Raw genomic sequence first — 16,494 nt, 5'->3', positions numbered from 1 at the left:
GTGTAGTTTCACTGTTCGACGCCACCACAACTACCTTAGCCATTTATATTGGAAGTGCTCTCGCTTATTTTTACTTTTGCAACACACACCAGTTGTCCAAGTAAATATTGTGCAATTTCATCGATGTAATAGCATTTCAATAATACAATTTAAATTTTTTTTTCTTTTTCTTTTTTGTTTTTGTCTTCAGTTCTTTTGTTATTTCATGTCAGATTACTGCAACAAGATATATGTTCTTTCCGATGGGAAAATACACACACACACACACACACACAATTCTGTATTTATACGTTACTTTAGAAAAACGATAATAAATTGTTTAATAAACAAAACAAAATCAGTGTTGCTTTGATTTGCCTTTTCTTCTTTGGTTTAGCATTAGGAAAAAAAGTCACCTCATAATGGAAAAAAATCAAAGTTTAAGCTGAAAAAAAAAAACAGAAATAATGTGGACGAGAAAAACCATTCCGGAGTTTATGAATTTTTAAGCGCATTTTTCTTTGATGTTCTAAAACGAAAACATTTCCACGATTGGTGAAAAGGCTATAACAGAAATCTAGATGAATGAAGCCGCTATTCGGTTTGATTTGGCCACCTTATTTGATCTTTTTGTCTTTGCACAGTTTTTTAATGGATACTTCGATGGCGTTCAACCTTCAATTGGTTTAAATAGAAAAGTGCATGAGAAAAACAATTCAAATTAATTTACACTTTTACACGGACTGTGCTTCTGATGTTTCGAAGGGTTGAGCCTTGAGCGAAATCAAATTTCAATCTGGCAGGCGGTAGTAAATAGAGGTAAAAGTACTGAGTGACGAAAGCCAATATTTGAAACTTCGGTTGTACTTGATCTCTTGCATATAATTAAACTTACCTTTCTTTCATCAAGAACATTCATTTTCGTAAACATTTTATGAAAATGTTTCTTTCGAAACATTTGATTTAGACAATTCGACTAAATTTGCATTGACGAATGTAAGTGCTTATGATCACAATATGAAACTCTAAGTGAAATGAAATACACCATAAATTCCATGAATATGTTCAAATGTTTTATCAAAAGTCACAATGGATATTGTTATATTGTATGTTGTCAAAGTTATAATTGTAAACATTGAAAATTCATCCGAAAATATATTTTATTTTTATTTTTATTTTTTTTCAATAATTTGAGGAAAAGGAAATTCGTTGACATTAATTGAAAGAAATTAATCCATAACTAAACATGTTAGTATTATGGTTGAAATTATTAATTGGGTATGTTCATTCACAGAAGCGATTTTTGTCGACAAATATATTGGATTTGTTTTCAGCAAATTTTCCAGCATTTAATTCTTCGAATAATACATCCGCGTGTATACAGGTAGTCGGCTTTAACGAAACAAATTTTCAATTTTTTCTTTTTACCATATTGCACAATGACAAATGCTCTGAATTTAATCAAGTTTTGAATCACAAGCTCAAACGATGATATAACTTTGATCACTTGTGCGTATGTTGATTTCAGTAAATCTTCCAAGCTCGGATTTATTGCTGCGTTGATCCAATCGGATATCAAGTGTATATCTGCATAATTTGTTGGGCGCCATACTTGACTTCGCACTGGACCGATTAAAACGATCGCCACTAGAATGCCCAGATAGACTACTGGTGCATTTTTAATTTGGCGATACATCTCGATATAATGATTCGTTTTACAATTGACTTTGTAAACTGTGATCAGGTCCCATCATCTATCCATATATATATTAAATTATTTTTAATTAATTATTTTTATTTAGTCACAAACATCGGTGACTTTTTTTTATTTATATTTTTTCATGACTTTCATGACTTTCATGTGGCTTTGCTTCGTTACGAAAACATTTTGGTATTTTTAACTGAATAAAATTGATTATTTTTCATTCAATGATGGCTCAATACATCAAAAGCAGAAATAATTTTTAAAAATAACATTGTCAGTGGAAACAAAATTCAGATCGAAAAACAAAAGTATAGTCGTTGGTCGGCTTTATTCATATTACCTTAAGAATCAAAGAGGCAGGCAATTTTATTTAATTTTGAAATCTTTATTCTTTTATTTTTGAGGAGACAAACATCGGTGACCTTTTTTATTCATATTTTTATGACTTTCATGTGAATCACAGCCTCGAACTTTTTATTTTTGAATATATCTTTCAACATTTTTGCCAGCAATCTGAGTTTGAGCAATTTTTCTGCCAGTTCTTTCTGGTCGCTAAATGTTGATTGAAAAATCATCAATTTTCAAAAATACGAAATTAGCTGTCTCTGCGATTTATTCATAGACATTTTCTTAAATTTAAATTATGAAAAACGATTGAATGACCACTTTAACCCTTTATCACATATCGGTTCCTAAAGTAACCAGATGCTATAGCTATGAAACCACGGAATATTTTTGCATTCTTGTTTGGAAACAAATGTAGGGAATTGAACTAGCTTTCATTTGATACTTTACAGGCTACAATTGATTAGCTGAATGGAAAGTTTTTTCTGTTCATGTACTGCTGTAAAAAAAATGCGAAATTATAGTAGAATTCCACATTTTTCCTCCTCTAATCTTGTGAGTTTGTACACTCTTTTCAATTGTCAAATTAGGACTCGTAGGACCAAAACACATCAATTAAACTTTCTGCATCATTAGTTTTATGAAATTTAATTTTTTCAAGCTTTTATAGTGTTTTGACACTTTTGACTCTTTTCCTATTCTCTCGACGAATACGCAATTTTTCAAAAATCTAAGTATGAGGTCTTTCTCTATTTTTCGTGGCACAAAACATATATCAAAATGATTCAAAAACAAAAAATTGTTCATCAAAGGGTTAATGAAAAATCAACAAAAATCCCGAAATTGGTGAAACGGTTTGTTTGTATTTTTTTATTTTTCTGCGTATCATCTTCCAAATCGCCTGAAACAAATTCTATTCCAAAGTAAACCTAAAACTGAATAAACAAGTTTCTTAACGATAGTACAAGGAAGGATGACCATTACGATCGACTTTGGTATCGAATCGCATTTAAGTTACAAATTCGTAGAAAAATCGCACTTTTGTTCTGGAGGCTTTATATTTATTTGATTAATACTCAGTTCCCCGTTATTTTGGACAACAGTGCGGAAAAGTTCGTTTTATATCGGTAAGAACCTTTTTATTGTAGTCCTTCAGCGACTAGAAAGAACTGGCAAAAATTGCTCAAACTCAGATTGCTGGCAAAAATGTTGAAAGATATATTCAAAAATAAAAAGTTCGAGGCTGTGATTCACATGAAAGTCATATAAATATAAATAAAAAAGGTCACCGATGTTTGTCTCTTCAAAAATAAAAGTATAAAGATTTCAAAATTAAATAAAATTGCCTGCCTCTTTGATTCTTAAGGTAATATGAATAAAGCCGGCTAACGACTAAACTTTTGTTTTTCGATCTGAATTTTTTCCCCACTGACAATTTTATTTTTAAAAATTATTTCTGCTTTTAATGTATTGAGCCATCATTGAATGAAAAATAATCAATTTTATTCAGTTAAAAATACCAAAATGTTTTCGTAACGAAGCAAAGCCACATGAAAGTCATGAAAAAATATAAATAAAAAAAAGTCACCGATGTTTGTGACTAAATAAAAATAATCAATTAAAAATAATTTAATATATATATGGATAGATGATGGGACCTGATCACAGTTTACAAAGTCAATTGTAAAACGAATCATTATATCGAGATGTATCGCCTTATTAAAAATGCACCAGTAGTCTATCTGGGCATTCTAGTGGCGATCGTTTTAATCGGTCCAGTGCGAAGTCAAGTATGGCTCCCAACAAATTATGCAGATATACGCTTGATATCCGATTGGACCAACGCAGCAATAAATCCGAGCTTGGAAGATTTACTGAATTCAACATACGCACAAGTGATCAAAGTTTTATCATCGTTCGAGCTTGTGATTCAAAACCTGATTAAATTCAGAGCATTTGTCATTGTGGAATATGGTAAAAAGAAAAAATTGAAAATTTGTTTCGTTAAAGCCGATTACCTTTATACACGCGGATGTATTATTCGAAGAATTAAATGCTGGAAATTTTGCTGAAAACAAATCCAACATATTTGTCGACAAAAATCGCTTCTGTGAATGAACATACCCAATTAATAATTTCAACCATAATACTAACATGTTTAGTTATGGATTAATTTCTTTCAATTAATGTCAACGAATTTCTTTTTCCTCAAATTATTGAAAAAAATAAAAATAAAAATAAAATATATTTTCGGATGAATTTTCAATGATTACAATTATAACTTTGACGACATACAATATAACAATATCCATTGTGACTTTTAATATAACATTTGAACATATTCATGGAATTTATGGTGTATTTCATTTCACTTAGAGTTTCATATTGTGATCATAAGCACTTACATTCGTCAATACAAATTCAGTCGAATTGTCTAAATCAAATGTTTCGAAAGAAACATTTTCATAAAATGTTTACGAAAATGAATGTTCTTGATGAAAGAAAGGTAAGTTTAATTATATGCAAGAGATCAAGTACAACCGAAGTTTCAAATATTGGCTTTCGTCACTCAGTACTTCTATTTATTACCGCCTGCCAGATTGAAATTTGATTTCGCTCAAGGCTCAACCCTTCGAAATATCAGCAGCACAGTCCGTGTAAAAGTGTAAATTAATTTGAATTGTTTTTCTCATGCACTATTTCTATTTCAATCAATTGAACTATGTGAGTGTTCAGGTATAGTACACAACAATTAGTTTTAAAATTAGCTATGATATTATTTCAATGTGCACACTATTGGCATTTGTTGTTTCTAAATGGAATTTCTAATGCAATGCATATGTTTTTTTTTCTTATTTCAAACGGAGCAGGGAATTTCTTTATTTGCAATTTTGATGTTCGGTATAAATGAACCGACAAGATGAACGTTTTTTTTTAAATATACATTTCGTTTTTCCCAATGATGCCGATAACTGCATCACTTGAGTTTATTCGACGTGGCAAACATTTTGATTTCTACGATAGACCACAAATCGCGTGAAGCAACAAAAGTCTCTTTGATTTATAGAATTGCAGTAACAAAAAAATACGCTTCATAGCAGAAGAAATATTCTAATTTAAATGGTAAAATAAATTTGATCGTAGTGATTCTGTCTCAAGTTTTCTTTTGTTTTTGATTGTACCGTCATTGATACTAAGAATTTGAGTTGGATAAACAAAAGCTTTGCCTTCATGGCTTCAATCAACAAAATGAAATTTCTACTGCTGCAGTGGCAATTGTGAAGGACGCGAAGACTGTGAGTTTGATGTTTGTAATAAAGATAAAATTTTGTATGTTGCTTTGATTGCAACCACAAGTAAAGTGCTTTATACTTTACTAAGAAAAGAAAAATAAAAAGTTATAAAAATGACGCTACGTGCATACATTTTTGTTCAATTTGTAAAGAACACACGATGAGTGTATTTGGTGATTCAATTCATTTTGATGTTGATCGCTGATCAGCATTAGCGAGAATTCGATGTTTGAAGCACAAGTGAATTTAGATAACCTCGCAGTAAATAACATCCAACGTCATCCGAAATTAATAGAATTTTAACGGGAATTTTAAATTTTTGCATAAATTTCTGCATCACAAGTAAAAGATTGAATCACCAATTAATTAAAAACGAAATAGCGGTATTACAAAACCTTTGAAATGCATGCAGAAAAAATTGGATTACGTATGTCATTCGTTTTATTATTATTTGAAATAAATTTTTTTTTTTTCAAAAACATCGTAGTTTCCGAATACAATTTTCCAAACTAAATATTGTAAAATTGTTCCTGAGCACTAACTAACTCTGTCAGAACAGACAAGCGAACGAATAATAAAATGACTCACATTCTAATGGAATATATATAACTAAAAGTTCTGTCCATGTTCAGGCAATTCATTGTTCCCATAAAATAAGAACTTATTCTGTTGTTTTCTTCTTAATTATCGAATGGAGAAACAATAGAATATTTACTAGAAACACCGTGAAAATAATGAATTCAAAGAAAATTTATCAAAATTTACTTCAATCATTTTATAAACAATAAGAAAGAAAGCGAATTCAAATGAATTTATCAGTTTCTGCGTCAACATAGAACACAATAACTGTAGTGATAGTACAGTTCAATATGAAAATGACGGAAATATATAAACCCAATCTGCTCATTATTCTGTGAATAATTTTGAATTTTAAATGGGATGAGCGAGAAAAAGATGATTATAATTTTAATTTTTCCGTGCGTTAATTATATACGGATTGATGTTAAGACGATGTAATTAGCAAACATCAAACTAAACAAACGAAAGGAATATAAACCTAGGTTTACCTTAATTCAGTTTCAGTTATCAATTTGAGATTGCTGAATTTAGTTGTGCAAACTGTTTGATAAATTGTTTTTTTTTTTCTCGATTGTTAATCGCAGTAAACGATTGGGTTTTCGTTCAAAATGATTCGATTTGTGGTGGTTCTTTCGATGTTCGCTTATGTGTTTGGTGGACCGAATGCTATCTCGATCGATGGTGTTGACGAATTGGATGGTCTTATAAGGTGAATTTTGTGTGTTTAGTTTTGACTGGTTGAATGTAGAGCTTAGTTGATGTGGATATACAAAATACATATGAAAACATGTCTGTTATCTAGAGTTCCCCTGACACATCGAAGACGACGTGCTGCTGATGAAAATGGATTGAAAACTAAATTGCAAAATTGGAGAGATGTGAGTCTCATGTCTACTAATGTCTGAAATATTTGGATTTATTTTAAATTTTATTTCAGGATAGAATCGGAATCGAAGTTGGCATTGGGACTCCACCACAAAAAATAACGTTGATGTTCGACACAGGCTCTTCAGATTTATGGATTGTGTCGCAGAGAGCTAAAAACAATATAAGTATGTTTTTCCAATGTTCCGTTAAATTTCAAATTGTCAACAATGAACACTGGGTAAAATGACATATCACCAAACTGTTAATTTTATATTCGATGGGTTGGTGAACTGTTTCATAATGTTCATTGAATTAACACTGGCAATTTTACATTATACCGCACATTGAAAATACATAATCAAGAATTAATTGACAGCCTGAGAGTGAAATATTATCTCACAAAATGTATTTACAGAAGAAAAATAGAACAAAAAAAAAATGCAAATAAGTATATTGTAAATGTTCTAAGCGCAAAAACCAAACACACAAATGTTGTCATCACACAAACGTTGCGCGCAAAAGTCGAACCTGCCTACTAGATTGGCCAATCCGAATAGGCTTGTTTTGTTTTTGCGCTCAACGTTTGTGTGATGCGCGGCATTTATGTGTTCGGTTTTTGCGCTTAAGAAAATTTACAATATACTTATTTGCATTTTTTTTCTGTTCTACTTTACTTCTGTAAATACATTTTGTGAGATATTATTTCATTCTCGGGCTGTCAATTAATTTGTAGAAATACCCAGCCGCCAACAAAAAAACACCCATTTTCGATTTGTCAAAGAAGATATAGTGATATTCGGTATTTTTTCATAGCTGTGAACAATTTATTTGATGAAACGGCATCTTCAACATTTAAAGAAACACCGGGCGATTTATTCCTAGGATATGTTGCTACTTCAGTCAATGGTACTAAGGCAGTGGACACACTTACTGTAAGCAACAATGTTTTATTGTTTTTTTTTTTCGTTCAGTTCATTATTGTGTTTCGTTACTGATTTTTTTTCTTCTCCATACTGCATTGTAGATTGGCAGTTTGACAGCCAAAAATCAACCAATGGGGGTCGCAACCGTTCAAGTAGGCCCTTCGATCAATGCTCCATTTGATGGAACTATGGGTTTTTCAAAGGCTCCATTATCCGAAACTGACAATTCAACCGTAGTTGATCGACTATACGAGCAAGGTCAAATTAAAAAGCGGATGGCCTGCCTTAAGTTGCATACGCAGAATGAAGAAAAGGACAGCGAGATGATAATCGGTGGTTGTGACGTTGAGGCTGATTATTGGCTACCGGTTTTGGGGGAATCTTACTGGGCTGTTACTCTAACGAAAATTATATTACGTTCTCCGACAGACAATACAGAGCTGCTCTCACTCGATGTAAATGTTCAAGCAGTACTGGATACGGGCGATCCAAATAGCTTACGTAATTACAGAAACTAGAAACACATAGGTACCATTTGTGTATGGAAAACTATTTTCTTTTCGTATCATAGATCTGCCAGAACGTTTTGTGAATCCTCTTAATGATAAATTGGGCGGTAGTTGGAATGGAAACCACTATATCGTCGACTGTGACACTCGCAAGAGTTTTCCAAACATGGAACTTTATTTTGGTGAAGCTAAAATCACTTTTACGACTGACGACTATTCGTGGCTATATTTTGTTTGTATATTTTTTTTTTTTTGCAATTTATATCGAACTACCATTTTATAATCATTGTTTTAATGATTCGTGTTTGTTGATAACATATTTTGTTTCAGGATGAATGCCAACTTGCTTTAAAACCAAGAACTTATGATGAAGTTTTGGTCCCTCTTCAATTTTTCTTCAAAGCAACGGTCATTTTGGATTCTGGAAATAATCGAGTGGGCCTCGCAAACATCAAATGAATTGACAACGAAACGGACGACCGGCAATTATCCTCCCTTCAATGACATTTTAAACACTGTTAAAAAATATTTTCAAAGATTTTTGAATATGAAAAACATAAGCAAAATAAAAACTAAAAAAAAACTCGACATTACATACACTACACAATGAAATCGTTTTCTGGATAATTTTTTTTATTGAAATTCATATTGATACTATTGTAATATGGTTTTTGGTTTGAAAATAAATCCACTCACGTCACAAAGCATTTACGAAAACTATAAAATTGGATTGAATTTACGTAAGTTTTGTGAAAAACGGTATTTTTCCGCGTTCACATACATATCTCTCCCTCGGTTCCTTTATTCACCAAGTAAAATGATTAGTATTCACTGAATCGTATTGATTTTATTATTCTTGAATAATAAACACTTCGGTGATTCTGATTTTTATTGTCTTTCTGTGTTATTTGCGAATGGGTGGGTCAAAAAATGTCATAAAATATACGAATTGTAGCACCAATTAAAATGAATAGTGAAAAAATCGAAGTATCTAAAACGGCGACTACAAAATCTGCCTCTATCATCAGGTTTTGTGACCATTAACTTATTACCGTCTGCCAGATTGAAATTGTGATATCACTCTTGATTTGCTTTCGCTCAACTCTTAGAAAGAGAATTTGCACATCTGAGTAAATGCACAGATTGCAATTAAAATATATTTGTTCGTAATATTTATCGCTTAGCTAGAATTAACGACAGTAAAACGTGTAAATGAATTTGAAACTGCATCACTTAAGTTTAGTCGTTACTTGTAGTCGACATGGTCAGATCGAATGCAAGGAGGCAAACATTTCGATTTCTTCGATAGACCACAAGTCGCGTGAAGCAACAAAAGTCTCGTTGAATTACAGAATTGGAATAGCAAAAAATACGATTCAAAGCAGAAGAAACATTATAACTGAAATGGTAAAAAAAATTTGATTGAGTGATTCTGAATCTAGATTTTTTTGTTCTTGATTGTGCCGGCATTGATACTAAGAATTTTAATTAATTAAATCAATCAATAAAATGAAGTTTCTGCTGGCTACAATTTTCCACATTGGGTTTCACTCTGTCAAATCATGCCAATTACTCCTTCATTTAAACGGCTCTTTTGAAATCATAGTAACGTTTAGACTGCGGCTATGATGTTTTTTTTATTGTCATAAACTTTTGAGAGTGTAACAATTCTGAATGATTGAGTTTGAAAAACTCACCCGTCATTTGTTGCATCGATTTTCATGTTTGGCCCAATAAATTCAAATCCTCCAGCGACGTATACTCGAACAGCTCATCGAAACAATGGCCATTCAGTTTTAAAATAGGAGATGACCATGAATGTTGGTACCATTGTATGTATACCAATTTGTACCATTCATGAGTCCACTTTTGATTTGTACTTACACTTCGTGCCAATTGCATTATTACATTTTATACTCGTGTTGCCAACTTATTACCATGGATTAAAAGTAAAATAGGCAAAAATTCACGTATGCACCCAAAGAAGCCAGCCATAGCGACAATTTGGAACAAACTTGTGTCAGAAATTAAAATTTAAAAAACTATTCATTCGGATTGGAAATGATGTACACAAATGGCTAAAATTATTTTTCTTCGTACTTCAGAATTTCATAATTCATTATTTAGTCGGACGAATCGAGTTTATGAAAGACAGTATTTTTGTTGCTTTTGTCAAATCACTGCAACAAGATGTATTCTTTCCGATGGGAAGATACACACACAATTCTATATTTATTCATTAATTTAGAAAAACGATAATAAAGGTTTTGTATCAAACAAAAAAACAGCATTGTTTGGAATTGCCTTTTCTCCTTTGGCTTTGTAGTGGGAAAAAAATCACAGAAACCACCTTTCATAAACGAAAAAACAAATTCACGTCTCGGCTGAAAAAAAGAAGATATTATGAATGTGGACGAGAAAAACCACTTCGGAGTTTATGAATTTGTAAGCGCATTTTTCTTTAATTTTCTAATACAAAAACATTTCCACGATTGGTAAAAAGGCGATAACAGAAATCTAGATGAATGAAGCCGCTATTCGGATTGGGCCGCTTCATTTGCTCTTCTTGTCTTTACGCAATTTCTCACTGGATACTTCGATGGCGTTCAACCTGCAAATATAAAATGATTAAAATTTGAAGTTTTTAGTAGAAAAAAAAAAACGCATCAAAAATCGGTATTTCGATTCAAAGTTTGTATGTTGAGTCGACATGCGTCAACAATTTGACATGAATTCTTAGTTTTTGAGTTGAAAATATTGAATTCATCCAAAGTAGCATAGTTACCATAATTGCAATTCTTGTGGTGGGTCTGGGATTTTCTCACCGCCTTGGAACCCATTCATGAGTTGAACAACATTACAATTTGTGATATTTTGCTTTGACATGGCAATAGCCCGTACGAAACCATCGAAGGTGATGAATTTTTGCTCCAAGTAAATTGCCTTTTCGTCCCACCAAATGAGTTTGGTTTCGATTTTATATGGATTAAAGATAGGAATGGTTTTGCGATAACGCACCGATGAGGCACCCTGAACAGCACCACCTCCATTTTTGCGTACACCTTCATACAATCCTACGGATATTCAAGGAACAAAATATATGAATATTTTTTCTCTCGCCCAGACTCGAATGAAGAATGTAGAATGGCGCTCGAGCGGCCGCCATTATTCGCGCATATTATGCACAATTTAAATTTAACTATATGAAAGTTGTAATCAAATCAAATCAAATCGAAATAAATATTTATCGTGTCCAACTTACCGGTCAACGCATAGAAGTGGAATCGGGCGAAGTCAAGTTCACGCACATATCGTGCATTGTTCATGTGTCTGATGAAAATGTCAACATCCTGTGTTGTACATAAGCCTATTTTTTGCGGAGAAAAAGAAAACGAAAGGGAAATGTGAAAAATATTTCAGAAAAACAGGTCAGAATGGCATGAATAGAAGAGAAAAAAAATCAAAGTGAGCAAATCGTAACGAAACCATTGGTATAAAGAAGAGTGACAAGTGGAGAACGAGGTGTAAATTACCATAAATAGTGGTTGTTTCGTTGATCTTCCGTTTCTGTTGGAATAATCGGCCCAAAGCCACAGTGAACACACATCGAATAAAGTAGTTGAAATCCCAAATGATGTACAAAATAAGCAATAAAATCAGTCCAAAGCCCATTTTTGAAAAGTTTCCCTCAAGGCTATCTCGATAAAATTCTGGAATGGAATGAACGAAAAAGAACAAATTCACCGAATTGAATTAGCATATTTGTGACATATTTGCATTTGCACACAAGCACAAACGAGTTGAATGATAAGATGGCAAAAAGACACTTGAGTGACGGACGGAGGATAGCCAAGCAACGAAAAAAATGTGTGTAGCAAACGAAAGTGTCAACACAAATATGTTTATTCAACAGTTTGGCTACTCGTCTCTCTCTCCTATTTAAATATATGCATTTCTTTGGGTGACCCCTAATAATATTATGCATATCAAACGAATATGAGGAAAAAGCTCGACGCAAAATGACTTGTCAATTGGTGTGTGTGCTTTTTCAACTCTCTTCCTCTTTTTGTAGAAATGCTGAGTAACATAAGCCATAGCCGAAGGAAAAAACCATTCAAAATTAATGAATTTGGTCGTGATTGAACTAAAAATAGCATCAAATCAAGTGATTAACACGCACACATACACAGAGAAACACCGTGAATTGTCTAAAAAAGGGTATGATCAGCAGCCATATTCAAATGACCATCATTAGGTAACACTTTCACTTTCAACGTCAGCTAATGATCGGTTGATTTCGGAATCGAGTAAAAAATGAATTGCTCTTGAATTTCGAGCAATTTGCCGAGTTGCTGACGTTCTATGACAACCGCATCCTTTTTTGTCGTGATAACTGCCGTCAATTGTCGTCTATTGTAATCACAACACATTGAGCTCGAAAGCAAGATTTATTCCATAAAAACGAACGAGAAATTTTTCCATAATTCGTTATGACTAATATTAATGCCATAAAATGACATACCCGAAACAACTAGACAGTAACTAAAATGATTCGGTGAAGAGTATAAAAAATGCTCTTATTGGGGATACTGTGGATAAATTACAAAATTTTCGTCATAAAACCAGATCTCAGCGAGAGAGAAACGGAATCATTTGAAATTCTAGAAACTTTTAGTACAGAACAACAATTTGCAACGTATGTATATATGGGGAAATTAGCTGAAAGCAGACTTACGTGCGGTTAACTTGACGATAAAAGTTGTACTAACAACACGACCATGTCGCCCCAATGAATACCTGTAGTGTGTGTATGCGTGTTTTATAATATTTTTTTTCTTTCTTTCCATCTTCTTCTTTATTACATTTGGTTAATGTTACTTTGGATCGCTTCTTTTTTTCGGCCATGCTATACACTTTCAAAAGGTCTTCGTATTGGTGATTGAGCGGCTCACCTTTCTATTTTGGGCGACTGCATAGTGTACACCAATGCACGATGGACAGCATTTTCGAATTAATTTCCCAAATTTTCAACTTCTTAACCGATTTCGTTATGTAAATGTATTCGTTTCGATTGAACAAACGATCATATTTTGAATGGAATAAATACACATTTGATTTGGATTCCAAAGTATTGGATTGTGTATTGGGGCATTCAAACAGTGTTTCCTGTTTCAATGTATTGATGTCGATGGGCCAACACTATTTATTCAACAGAACGTTGTGTTTTTATTGCAACAAAAGTGCCTTTTGATCAGTCCATGTCATCAAATCAGTGGATGGATTGTGGTATAAATGCGTATATTTGACAATTATTCTCACATTCGTTGCTAATTATGGTTTTTAAGTGAGATTTTATGACTTTCGACATTTTTTTCTCTCGTTAAACCATCAAGAAAGTAGTAAACGATTAAGAAAATGAGATTGATATTGATAATCTCATATTTTCCAAAAAACAAAATTACACTTTCTTCAACCATTGTCGAGTAAACTCTTTTCGATCCATCTATAGTCAAAGTCTCTCGACAAATAAATCTCAAAGTTTTCCCAAAGAATCATATCATATTTGATTGATTGAAGATGAAGCAAAATGGAATCGATTCTGGAAAACTACAAATCCAATAAGAGGAGAAAACAGTCACAAGCCTTTTTTCCGGAGAATCTGCCATTCTTTTGATGAATTCTTTTTTGAATGAAATAGAGAAATATTCAAATTTAACGGATCAAATTAGCATATTGTCACACATTTGCAGTTGATTGAGCTGAAATGCCAAACGATACAAGATTGAGAGAATGAAAGAAGTTTGAGCAAATGCTGGACAAAAGAACGGATATCGGGAGCAGAAAATTAATCGGCAACGCATTGAAAATACCAATGTAAATGAGTTTATTTGACAGTGTGTCACTTTGTGCCTTTCTTTGTATCTTTAAATATCTGCATTTTCATTCCGCTGACTCTCAATTATATTATGCGAATCAAAATCGTCTAGAGAATTGTAAGAACACTTAAAATAACTACGCAATCATTGGCGCTCCAACATATCAGGGCACAATAACATTAAAATCAAAAGCGCCAGATCATAATTGATGTGAATATAGCATCGACTTTGTTGATGCATACAAACAGGCTAATGACCATCATTAGATATTCACTTTTCCTTCTGCAAACTGTTATTAAACACTAAATGGAGCTAGAAAAATGGATTGTCGTTGAAATTTGCACTCCGTCAATTTAAAGTCAAATGTGTTGACATTCTAATCCGCATTCTTCTATTGTTGTTGATTTTAATCGAGTTGTCCCATAATCAAAACGCACATCTCACTCTCGTTGAGCTTTGAAAGAGCAAGTGCGCGCGCGGGATCGCGCACAAGATTTAATCCATAAATGAGTGGAAATTTTTCCATAACTCGTTATGACCACTAATAACGTCATAAAGTGTCATAGCCGAAACAACCAGAAGCAAACTAAACGAAACGATGGTGGAAATTATTTTCGTCATAAAACCGGCTCATTTTTTATTCTGCTGCTTTTTTTGTTTTGATTGACAGAAGTAACGAGTCGTGAGCTTCTCGAAGCTTTTTTCCAGCTTCTGATTCGCAAACAGAACAATAAACTGCAATGCTATGGAAAGAATTGGCTGAAACAAGACTTACGTGCGGTAAACTTGACGTTAAAAGTTGTACTGACAACACGACCGTATCGACTCAACGAATACCTGTAGTGTGTGTGTGTGCGTATATTTTATAACATGTTTTTGTTTCTTTACATCTTCTTCTTTATTACTTTTGGTTAATGTGACTTTGGATCGTTTCTGTTTTGGTCGACCGAAAGACCGAAATAAAATCCATGTTATACACTTTCAAAAGGTGTGCGTGTTGGTGATTGAGCGGTTCACTTTTCCATTTTGGGCAACTACACACCAATGCACGACGACGGACAGTATACTTGTATTAATTTTCAAACATTTTTAACTTTTCAGCCGATTTTTATGATTGTATTCGATGATACGGCCGAGTGTTGAATGAGTGATCATGTTTTGATTCGGGTTTCACAGTATCTGTTCATGTGCTGGTGCTGGTGCTGGTGCTGGTGTTGAAGGGTTTAACATTGTTTTTGTTCACCGTACCTCCAGTACTTTGTAATGACATAAAATTGCTCTTCGACCACTCAATTCCACGGTATACGGCTGTTGATCTGATAAAATCCGCTTCTGAGTGAAGCAATAAACAGATTTTTACAGCATGAAAAAATAAACTAGACAAAAACAACAATTGGGTTTGTTGGTCAAATGCTCAAATACTATAGGTAAATCAAGGACTTTCACCTTCGAACGGTGTTTCAAGATCATATTTTTCAAAACTATGGCAGCAGCACCAATAATGAAGGTTATTTTCAAGCTGCTTTATCATCGCTTTGGCATCAAACAAATTGAAAACCAAATGCAAATCGTCAAACTTGAGAAGAAAAAAAACCCAAATCAACCAAGTCAAAAAATATGAAACGATTCAACTAAATGGAAGAGAAAATATTGATTCAACTAAATTGAAGGGAAAACAGACGCTCTGTAAAGTCCAGAATGTGCATCACGATATAATGGAATTCCGAGTCGAGACATTACAATAATAATAATGAATGCATTTATTTATGTCGCACTCGATTCGCAGCGTCGAGAATAATTCGAAAATTGCAAGCGTATAATTACAATGGCACATGGTGAGGGGGAGATAGAAGCGGCCTTGAAACGAACGCTTTGCGGCTGAACTGATGATTGAAATGGATTTACATATATCTAACATGGTTTTGTTTGGCGAATAATTTGAACCGAATGCAAATTGCGATAAAAATCAAATAGAAATGATTATGATGTGTAAGCGAGCGTGTTGTGTGTGTGTGCGCGCTCGTTGTGGTTTTCGGTTTTTTACATCCTACGACAACAACATCCACGATGACGATGACGATGACAATTTGAACAACTGCCCTGAATAAAGTTGCTCGATTGAGTTTCAAAAGAGATTTAGCGACAAACAGTGAAGTGTAGTGTATATGGTAAATCCAAATGCATACATTTATCTGGAATTTCCATATGCCCTTTGGTGTAACACATTTCCGATGATTCTTCAATTTCTGCAGGTCTTTGATGATGTATGCAACAGCACAAAATGAAAACCCACACATTGCAAGCACATGTGTGTATTTTTTCTTTGCAGCTACCTTCGGCCTTTTGTCGCATACCCATTTACAAATGCTTCCGTTATCATGTGAGTTCCCTTTGAATATGCCATCATCGTTCAAAAAT

General features: G+C 33.2%; 3 protein-coding genes across 5 annotated transcripts; 2 read left to right on the top strand and 1 right to left on the bottom strand.

Annotated features, from left to right (window-relative positions):
- Window positions 1–6,357: 6,357 nt before the first annotated feature.
- On the top strand, window positions 6,358–7,023 carry LOC129575961 (uncharacterized). The gene is made up of 3 exons (XM_055460233.1): window positions 6,358–6,610; window positions 6,704–6,779; window positions 6,839–7,023. The coding sequence occupies exons 1-3, from the start codon at window positions 6,510–6,512 to the stop codon at window positions 7,013–7,015; spliced, it is 354 nt and encodes a 117-aa protein (XP_055316208.1). The 5' UTR covers window positions 6,358–6,509; the 3' UTR covers window positions 7,016–7,023.
- Window positions 7,024–7,798: 775 nt separating this feature from the next.
- On the top strand, window positions 7,799–8,907 carry LOC129575959 (pepsin A-like). The gene is made up of 3 exons (XM_055460229.1): window positions 7,799–8,192; window positions 8,263–8,432; window positions 8,531–8,907. The coding sequence occupies exons 1-3, from the start codon at window positions 7,823–7,825 to the stop codon at window positions 8,657–8,659; spliced, it is 669 nt and encodes a 222-aa protein (XP_055316204.1). The 5' UTR covers window positions 7,799–7,822; the 3' UTR covers window positions 8,660–8,907.
- A 1,727-nt stretch (window positions 8,908–10,634) lies between these two features.
- LOC129575958 (protein THEM6-like) lies at window positions 10,635–14,981 on the bottom strand. 3 transcript variants are annotated; one of them, XM_055460227.1, is made up of 5 exons: window positions 14,852–14,981; window positions 11,734–11,910; window positions 11,463–11,567; window positions 10,986–11,274; window positions 10,635–10,811 (listed from the first exon to the last, which is right to left on the bottom strand). In XM_055460227.1, exons 2-5 carry the CDS (start codon window positions 11,870–11,872, stop codon window positions 10,754–10,756), a joined length of 591 nt encoding a protein of 196 aa, XP_055316202.1. In that variant the 5' UTR covers window positions 11,873–11,910; window positions 14,852–14,981; the 3' UTR covers window positions 10,635–10,753. The 3 variants fall into 3 exon arrangements, with proteins under 3 accessions (XP_055316202.1, XP_055316201.1, XP_055316203.1); XM_055460226.1 differs by lacking the exon at window positions 14,852–14,981 and adding an exon at window positions 12,936–13,306; XM_055460228.1 differs by lacking the exon at window positions 14,852–14,981 and adding an exon at window positions 12,723–12,858.
- Window positions 14,982–16,494: the final 1,513 nt, after the last annotated feature.

The sequence above is a fragment of the Sitodiplosis mosellana genome, unplaced genomic scaffold (genome assembly GCF_009176505.1).
Source record: "Sitodiplosis mosellana isolate CC-2019 unplaced genomic scaffold, AAFC_SMos_1.0 Smas_scaffold_6170, whole genome shotgun sequence".
In the NCBI taxonomy this organism is placed as follows: Eukaryota; Metazoa; Arthropoda; class Insecta; order Diptera; family Cecidomyiidae; genus Sitodiplosis; species Sitodiplosis mosellana.
The sequence above is the reverse complement of the archived record's forward strand: the minus strand, read 5'-3'. Positions and strand labels throughout refer to the sequence as shown.

Bases quoted from the DNA above. Each gene is read 5' to 3' on its own strand.
- LOC129575959 (XM_055460229.1), top strand. From the start codon at position 7,823: ATGGGGGTCGCAACCGTTCAAGTAGGCCCTTCGATCAATGCTCCATTT. The intron at 8,193-8,262 runs GTAATTACAGAA...TTCGTATCATAG, and splicing joins GGGCGATCCAAATAGCTTAC to ATCTGCCAGAACGTTTTGTG. The intron at 8,433-8,530 runs GTTTGTATATTT...ATTTTGTTTCAG, and splicing joins ACTATTCGTGGCTATATTTT to GATGAATGCCAACTTGCTTT.
- LOC129575961 (XM_055460233.1), top strand. From the start codon at position 6,510: ATGATTCGATTTGTGGTGGTTCTTTCGATGTTCGCTTATGTGTTTGGT. The intron at 6,611-6,703 runs GTGAATTTTGTG...TCTGTTATCTAG, and splicing joins GAATTGGATGGTCTTATAAG to AGTTCCCCTGACACATCGAA. The intron at 6,780-6,838 runs GTGAGTCTCATG...ATTTTATTTCAG, and splicing joins AATTGCAAAATTGGAGAGAT to GATAGAATCGGAATCGAAGT.
- LOC129575958 (XM_055460226.1), bottom strand. From the start codon at position 13,047: ATGGAAAGAAAGAAAAAAAATATTATAAAACACGCATACACACACTAC. The intron at 11,911-12,935 runs GTAAGTCTGCTT...ATTCCATTCCAG, and splicing joins TATCGTCAAGTTAACCGCAC to AATTTTATCGAGATAGCCTT. The intron at 10,812-10,985 runs GTAACTATGCTA...TTATATTTGCAG, and splicing joins CCACAAGAATTGCAATTATG to GTTGAACGCCATCGAAGTAT.